At 46.4% G+C, this 9061-nt stretch overlaps 1 protein-coding gene across 1 annotated transcript in view; it reads left to right on the top strand.

Annotated features, from left to right (window-relative positions):
- Positions 1-8208, top strand: part of LOC109513053 (cuticle collagen 3A3-like) — a gene marked incomplete at its 3' end in the record, with an annotated part of 59278 nt that extends 51070 nt beyond the window's left edge. Inside the window, exon 6 of the mRNA XM_019865256.1 lies at positions 8013-8208. Within this exon, the coding sequence (XP_019720815.1) occupies positions 8013-8208 (196 nt within the window). The remainder of the gene's footprint in view (positions 1-8012) is intronic.
- Between the last annotated feature and the right edge of the window lie 853 nt (positions 8209-9061).

Raw genomic sequence — 9061 nt, 5'->3', positions numbered from 1 at the left:
GTACATCCAGATGACCATACCTGAAGCACTCGAAACTGCGAAACAAAGGCTACAAGCCTTGTCCAGTCACCTAAAGAAGTACACGAAAGAGAATGAGGCCAAACGAATAAACAGGCTGTTCGCAACATAACCTACGAAAGTCAATGCTCAGTGGCAGCGTTCTAACAGCAGAACAGACCCACCAAGGCTGGAAACTGAAAGGTACTGGAAAGGCATACGGGAGAAGGAGGTCGAACATAACAGCAATGCACAATGGCTGGTGACACGGAGAGAGGAGCACAGCAACCTTCCTGAACTGAACCCAGTTACCATAAGACATACAGGAAAGAGTCTCAGATATGAAAAACTGGACAGCGCCAGGCCCAGACATGGTCCACACCTACTGGCTAAAGAAACTCACAGCACTCCATGAGTTCTGAACCAGTTGTTGACGGATGGGACTCACCCAGGATGGCTCACCAAAGGGCGAACGATCCTGATCATGAAGGATCCCTCAAAGGCTGCATTTCCATCCAACTATTGGCCAATTACCTGTCTCTCCACAACATGGAGACTCATCTCAGGCATCATTGCGGCTAAGACAAGTGGACACATGGATCAATACATGAGCGAAGGGCATTGGGAGAGATACCAGAGGAGCCAAACATCAGCTCCTGGGTGACAGAACAGTCGACTGCAGGTCCCGACATACCAACCTGTGCACAGCCTTGGTTGATTACAAGAAAGCCTATGACTCGATGCCACATACATGGATCACTGAATGCTTGGAGTTGTATAAAGTGAACAAGAGCCTTCGTTGCGAACTCGATGAGGATGTGGAAAACCACACTTGAAGCCAATGGCAAGCCACTTAACCAAGTGTCAATCAAACGTGGCATATACCAAGGTGATGCACTCTCCCCACTGCTGTTCTGCATAGGACTGAACCCCCTACGCCAGGGGTGCCCAACCAGTCGACCATGGACTGATCCCAAGGTGACCGCGAAGTGTGTTGGAAAAAAAGTTTTTTTGTTGTTGTTTTTTGTAATGACATGACAGGAAGTCAGTGTCGCCAAACTTAGCGACTTTGACAATAAATTTAGTGAGTATTCAGATCCTCTCGAGTGAGAGAGTAACAATCTAGCGACTTTTTCTGGTGTTATTGGAGACTTTTGGAGTCTGTGTGGTGAAAGCACATTCTCAATGAGCAGCGCCAGGAGCTGTTGTGGCCCCACCCCCAAATGAAGCCTCCGCTGGATGATCGCGCCAGATTTACAATTTACGATCATGTAAAACTCTTCTTTGTCTGAAATAAATTAAAAAAACATCAACATATAAAAATTACAAAAGAAAAAAAGATAAGGCAAAAAAAACATCCCCCAAGTAAATCAGATGCACTGATGACATCTTTGAGCGACGTTTAGGACAGCCAATAGGTACTTTCCTTACCGATGAATTGGAAACGCTGCTGGAAGTTGACCACTGTTAACAGTAGCGAGCAGTTAACGATTACAGCGGTTCTTTGGCTGGTTCAATGCGGCTCCCGGGCTTTCATACGACAAGCATTGAAAATGCCTCGGTGGTGGCAAGACCATTCAAACAACGACACTAAATACACAGGACGTACTACGTCAGCCAATCATCAATCCCGTTACTTGATTGACACAAAGGGCAACCAATCAGGTGACTGAATTACCACTCATGCGCAAACAACGGCGCTAAACACGAAGCTACTCAGCGAATTACCTCTGATGTCAAGGCAGGGGTGCCCAATACGTCATATGTCACCCCTGGCTGAGAGGAAACGATCCAAGAACTACAATTTTCCACCAATGAAATACCAATGAAGAGCTACTCACCATTTTACCATTAAAAGTACACACCAGGTTCTGAGGATATTTTTAATGCTTTCATGGGATTTGTTAGCGGGACAAAACAGTGGCTTTTAGATTGATCTTTCCTCACTGATCTCACAGGCCAGCTCAATGAATTGAATTTAGAGCTGCAGCGTAAGGGTAAGATGTAGTCAACATGATGAGGTCAGTGAGCACATTTAAAAGCAAGCTAAAGCTGATGTCCAACCAGCTGCGGCTTGGTAACCTGTGCAACTTCCCTCACATGCAAGCAGAACTACGTCAAGGGAAAGGTGTGATACAGCTTGACAGTGCGCATTATGAGGAGCATGTTCAGAGCATCTCGTCGGAGTTTGAGAGGCATTTTACTGACTTTGCATCCATCGAGCCTAAAGTCAGCTATATGTGTTATTCATTTGGTGCAAATATTGACGTTGGTGATCTTGCCGCCAAAGTCAAATCACTTTTCGACTTTGAAAGCCCCACTTTTCAGGATGAGATTCTGAGATTACAAAATCATATTGGGATCAAAGCCAGCCCACTGAGGTAGGAAGTGATTTCCTTTTTTCAAACCTGTTTCGTAGCTGTTTTTTTCTGTTTGGTTCATATTTGTTTCTGTGTAGGAAAGCCAAATGGCTTGGCCCTGGGACTTTTAGTGTTTTAAATTAATGTGTGTGTGTGTGTGTGGGGGGGGGGGGGGTCAGATGTTGACACTGGATTGGTAGATCTCCGGAGGTTGGCTCCTTGAAAAGTAGCCCTTGGGACAAAAATTGTTGGGCACCACTGCCCTAAGCCAAGTAATCGCCAACACTGGCTTTGGATACCGCCTCAGAAATGGAGCTACGATTAGCCACCTCCATTTCATGGATGACATAAAGCTGTATGCTAAGAGTGATAGGGACATAGACTCCCTGATCTACACCACCAGGATCGACAGCAGTGACATCGAGATGTCATTCGGGCTTGAGAAATGTAGTCGGATGGTGACTAAGAGAGGCAAGTTAGTCCACACTGAAGGGGTCTCATTCCCTGAAGGAACAATAGCAGACATTGAGGACAGCTACAAGTCCCTCGGTGTCCCACAAGCCAATGGCAACCTCGAACTGACAACAAGGAAAGCGGCTACGGCCAAATACCTCCAGTGGGTGAGGCAAGTCCTAAGAAGCCAGCTCAATGGCAAGAATAAGACCCGGGCAATAAACAGCTATGCCCTGCCAGTGATCTGATACCCTGCAGGAATAATAAGGTGGTCATAGGAAGAGATTCAGACCACGGATGTAAGACCTGAAAGCACTTCATGATGCATGGAGGGTTCCATCCCAAAGCCAGCACCCTGAGACTGTACGCAAGCCGTAAGGAAGGAGGCCGGGGACGAGTGAGTGTGAGACCCACTGTCCAGGATGAAACATCCAAGCTCCATGAATACATCAAGGAGAAGGCTCCAATGGATGATATACTCAGAGAATGTCTCAGACAATGGGGAACAGAGGATGAGGTGCTGGAAGAAGGACCATCATGGGAGGACAAGCCCCTACACGGTATGGAGTTTGAAATGTAAACAAGAAAATCACCTACAATACTTTGCTCGGATTACACACTGTGTAACGCACACACTCACACCATGTGTGGACCAAGGTCTTACTCCTTTGAAAAAAAAAAAAAAAAGAACTATGTACTAACATACTTTTACATTTTGGCACAAAATGACAGGGTTTTTGGAAACGTATGTTTACATTTTGGCATTAAATGAGTTAATAAGGCAAATTCTGATAATTTTGTTTTGTAGACTGACATTATGGGTGCAACACAATGAAAAATGTGACAAGTAAAAAGCTGTGTTTTATTTCCGGCCGCATATTGTAAATAATTCCATATAATAAAGATAAAGAAGAGCATACCATTGGTTCCCCCTCAGTGACGGTGTGGATGTTGGTGTGATTGGTTCTTTGTCTCTATATGTACGCTGCAACTGACTAGCGAACAGTTCAGAGTGGAGACTGCCTTCTGCCTGAAGTCAACTGGGATAAGCTCCAGCACCCCACCATGACCCTGTTCAGGATAAGATGTGTTGACAATGGATCGATGGCTGGAAATGTGCCATTTGTGATTGGCACTAAACTGACTCAGAGGAGCCAAACCAGTTTGTCCTCTTTGCAAAGCCACAGTAGCATTAACCTACACCACCCAGCTCCTTGCTGCTAGGTAGATTTAAAAAACAATCATAATAAATAAATATGTACTGGCTGTTTGAAAACATGTTATGACTCTACGTTCAAAGCACGTACGATTCCAGTGGTGGTGACCTTTTGTGAGCTCAATAGACTTCAAAGTGACTCAATTAACTGATGAATTACAGCTTGTCGACATAAAAAAGAAATAGGGCTTGGAAATACCCACTGAATATAAGCCATCCATCCACCCACCCATTTTCGAATCCACTTTTTCTCACAAGGGTCACAGGTGTGCTGGAGCCTAACCCAGCTGTTGCAAAGCCACAGTAGCCTTCTTGACCTACCCCACCCAGCTCCTTGCTGCTAGGTAGATTAACAAATAGTAATCATAAATAAACATGTACCAGCTGTTTATTAGCACTCCACGTGCAAAGCACATACGATACAGTGGGGAAAACAAGTATTTGATACACTGCTGATTTTTGAAGTTTTCCCACTTATAAAGCAGGTGGTCTGTCATTTGTATCAAAGGCACTCTTCACTCTGAGGGACAGAATCTGAAACAAAAATCCAAAAAAATCACAGTCCGCGTTGCCCAGCGACAGCTGCTTAACCTGAACACTCTTCAGAAGGTGTGGATGGAGGAGTGGGCCAAAACACTTGCAGAAGAACAATGGAAAAATATCTTCAATTACAAGCAAATGTTTCTGTATGAAATATTGAGTTCTGTTTGTCTGATATATCAAATATATTTAAATCATTAATTTTATGGCAGTACAATGCAAATTAATAATTTAAAAATCATTGACTGTGATTTTCTGGATTTTTGTTTTAGATTCTGCCCATGATAGTTGAAGAGTGCCTTTGATACAAATTACAGATCTCTACCTGCTTTGTCAGTGGGAAAACTTCAAATATCAGCAGCGTATCAAATACTTGTTCTCCCCATTGTCAGATTCCAGTGGTGGTGACCTTTTGTGTGCTCAATTCACTTCAAAGTGACTCAAGGAACTGATGAATTACAGCTTGTCAACATGAAGAAAAAATACCGCTTGGCAATGCCCACTGAATAGAAACCATCCATCCACCCATCCATTTTCTAATCCACTTTTTCTCACAAGGGTCGCGGGCGTGCTGGAGCCTATCCCAGTTGTATTTGGGCAGAAGGCGGGGTACACCCTGAACTGGATGCCAGCCAGTCGCAGCCAAATAGAAACCACAGACTGTAATCGTGTCAAAACAAAAGGAAATCAATTCAATTACCCACCTTAATTAACAAGGGCCACACCTGAATGGTGGACGGACAAGTGATATAATGTCTTCATTACTGACTGTGAACCGACAGAAGAGAGACAGAAGCAGGACTGACAACAACACAAGGACTGAGAGGGGTTCTAGGAGCAAACTTGAGTGTGCGTGGTGAGTACTTTCTCCATTTTGAAGTGTTTTCAGTGAGCACAACTTTAATGTTGGATATGTTTGGTTTTGTGCTTTGTGCAATCAAGGGGAAAATAAGCATTTTGACTCAGTTTACATTGGACCACACACTTCCACACCAGACGTATGAAGAAAATGCCATTTTGAATCTGGACAAAACGTGTACGTACATACATGCAAAATATGTACTCTCAACATATTTCATTTTTCAGAATACATTTCTCAGTGAAGTCGTAAACGATCCATCCTTCAACAAAGGAGTTTGAACAATCAAAAATTAACAATACACTGTGATATATTTTTTTTTAATTCCAGTGCAAAGGTTTTAGAATAGAAAGTACAATGCTGCCATGTTTTAAAGTTTCATCTTGTTACATCCCTGATTGACCTTGAAATGCTTGTGTTCGGAACATCTTGCACACATTAGAAGCACAGAGAAGCAGTGAGGACCCGAGTGCCTGGTACCTGACCATGCGCTCCTTATCTCAGAGAGAAAGATTTAAACCTCATTAGTAGACACACTGGCGCCTGTTAACTGACAACTTGGAAAGGAAGATTTAACCTTGGACGGAAGGGAGTGCTCGTACGCTCCATCATGAGCAAGGGTCATGAGCCAGGTGACCGACGTCTTAATTCAGGGAGATACCGCTCGTTAAAATGTCTACGTGTCTGTTAGTTTATAGATGTTGGTGCTGGTTCTATGGGAATCCTTTGTCTTCGGGGTTCTGCTGAGGGGTGGCCCAATTGGGCCGCCCACGGGTGCGGCATGTTAATGAAGATGGGAGTGTTTTTCTGATATATTACTTGTAATTTGCATATCCAATCAATAAAAGGGCCGGCAGAGGTGGCAGAGGTCAGGTGTCAGTGAGAAGCGCACACAGAGTGGCTTCGTAGAAAACTACACCTCCTGCCGGCAGAGAAAGACGATCTGTCCCTGTGTTCGAGCCTTTGTCGACCGTCCGAGCGAACATCTCTGACAAAAGGGCTATCATGCATAAAAATTACCATTCAAGGGTGACTTGAAACAGCAGAACAGCAAATCAATATTGGTGTAAGAATCAATTTAGTTAATTTTTTTACAAATGTCAACTCACTCAAAGTTGTAATATTGTTGAGTTGTTGTTTTTCAAATAAATCAAGGGGCCACTCAAAGAATGGACCGCTTGCGGCCCGAGGGCCACCAGTTGCCCATCCATGATGTAATATATTTAATGAATATGTGTGACGTTATTTAGTCAAGACTGCAACTCATACTTGGAAAGCCTGAGAGAAGCACATTTGAGTGCAGACCTTGCGGGGGTGGGGGGATGGGAACTAAAAGCCTTTTTGTACTTCTGGATACATGACAGACACAAGCGTAAGCCAAAGTACTCATGATGCTGAGACTATTGATGGTGGTTCAAAAGCAAAACAAAACAAAATTTACATTCCGCTTTTCTTTTTCCAGCAATTTTCCCATAAAATGAAAAATGCTGCCAAAAACATTTTCCACGAAAAAATGGGTGTGGTCCCAAGCAAGTATTTTAAATTTGACAACAGTCATATGCAAATAGACGAGGAACTGCGAGTATGTGGGGCATCCACTGTGTTCTACAATGCAAGCCTTTATTAACAACGGCGTGGATCTGTGGAATCGTGGACTCTGAAATGCATCTCTGGTGCTGGCACTATGTTCATGAATAACAGAATAATAAATGAGCAATGAGCAACTCAACAAAAAAAGTGTATTTCCTGAAAAAGGAGTGGTTTCAATAAATACGAGAATTCCACTCGAAGGCAACAATAATTCGATTGGCAGGGAGTTATCAGCCTTCTTCCCAAGTCCAGGAGAGGACAGTCCAGGTACCTTGTGGTTCGGCATGGAACTTGGGCCTCAACAAACTGACACTCTCCAAGCAGCCAGCTCTCGCATCATGTTCACTTTCTCTCGATGTACGTTTACCGTCCCTTTCCACTGTCTTTTAGGACATTATCATCCACAATGAGCATTCTCAAGGTGTTCGCTGTTGCCCTTGTGCTGTTCGGTAAGTCATCAAACTCTCAAATACCAAGTAACAAAGAGTAAGTGAAAGGTCACCATGTAACAAAGATGTAAAATCTTTTCCACAGGAAACAGCTGTCTTTCTTCGAAGATAAAGAGGTAACGTGCCAGCCGATACAGATGTTTTTCCAGATGACAGTGTTCAATCTGAGTAACATCCATTCCCATGTAGGTCACCACAAGGTCCACCTTCAGGACCACCTGGTCCACCTTCAGGACCACCTGGGTTTACATTTTTCCCACCTATTATTGGGCCACCAGGGCCACCAGGGCCACCAGGACCAGAGGGTCCACAAGGACCACCAGGACCACAGGGTCCACCAGGGTCACAAGGTCCACCAGGTCCACCTGGACCAGATGGTGAGCAAGGCTCTAATGGTCCACCAGGACCGCCTGGACCAGATGGTCCCCCAGGGCCAAATGGGCCACCGGGTCGGCCTGGACTAGATGGGCCACCAGGACCACCTGGAAAAGATGGGCCACCAGGACCACCTGGACCAGCTGGACCAGCAGGACCACCTGGACCAGCAGGACCATCTGGACCACCTGGACCACCAGGTCCTCCCGGGCCACCACAACAATATCCATATTGGCCTTTTTGGCCACCCGGGCTCCGACCACCTTGGCCACCAGCACCTTGGCCACCTATGCAACCAGCACCTTGGCCACCTTGGCCACCAGCACCTTGGCCACCTATGCAACCAGCACCTTGGCCACCTGGGAAATCAGCACCTTGGCCACCTGTACTACCAGGACCTATCAGGCCACCACTACAATATCCATATTGGCCTTTTTGGCCAAAAGGGCTCCGACTGCCTTGGCCACCAGCCCCTTGGCCACCTGTACTCCCAGGACCTCCCGGGCCCCCCCTACAATAACCATATTGGCCTTTTTGGCCAAAAGGGCTCCGACTGCCTTGGCCACCAGCCCCTTGGCCACCTGTACTCCCAGGACCTCCCGGGCCCCCCCTACAATAACCATATTGGCCTTTTTGGCCAAAAGGGCTCCGACTGCCTTGGCCACCAGCCCCTTGGCCACCTGTACTCCCAGGACCTCCCGGGCCCCCCCTACAATAACCATATTGGCCTTTTTGGCCAAAAGGGCTCCGACTGCCTTGGCCACCAGCCCCTTGGCCACCTGTACTCCCAGGACCTCCCGGGCCCCCCCTACAATAACCATATTGGCCTTTTTGGCCAAAAGGGCTCCGACTGCCTTGGCCACCAGCCCCTTGGCCACCTGTACTCCCAGGACCTCCCGGGCCCCCCCTACAATAACCATATTGGCCTTTTTGGCCAAAAGGGCTCCGACTGCCTTGGCCACCAGCCCCTTGGCCACCTGTACTCCCAGGACCTCCCGGGCCCCCCCTACAATAACCATATTGGCCTTTTTGGCCAAAAGGGCTCCGACTGCCTTGGCCACCAGCCCCTTGGCCACCTGTACTCCCAGGACCTCCCGGGCCCCCCCTACAATAACCATATTGGCCTTTTTGGCCAAAAGGGCTCCGACTGCCTTGGCCACCAGCCCCTTGGCCACCTGTACTCCCAGGACCTCCCGGGCCCCCCCTACAATAACCATATTGG

Source organism: Hippocampus comes, unplaced genomic scaffold, assembly GCF_001891065.2.
Source record: "Hippocampus comes isolate QL1 unplaced genomic scaffold, H_comes_QL1_v1.1 scaffold180, whole genome shotgun sequence".
NCBI classification, from domain to species: domain Eukaryota; kingdom Metazoa; phylum Chordata; class Actinopteri; order Syngnathiformes; family Syngnathidae; genus Hippocampus; species Hippocampus comes.
This window is presented reverse-complemented; position numbering and strand designations above follow the sequence as displayed.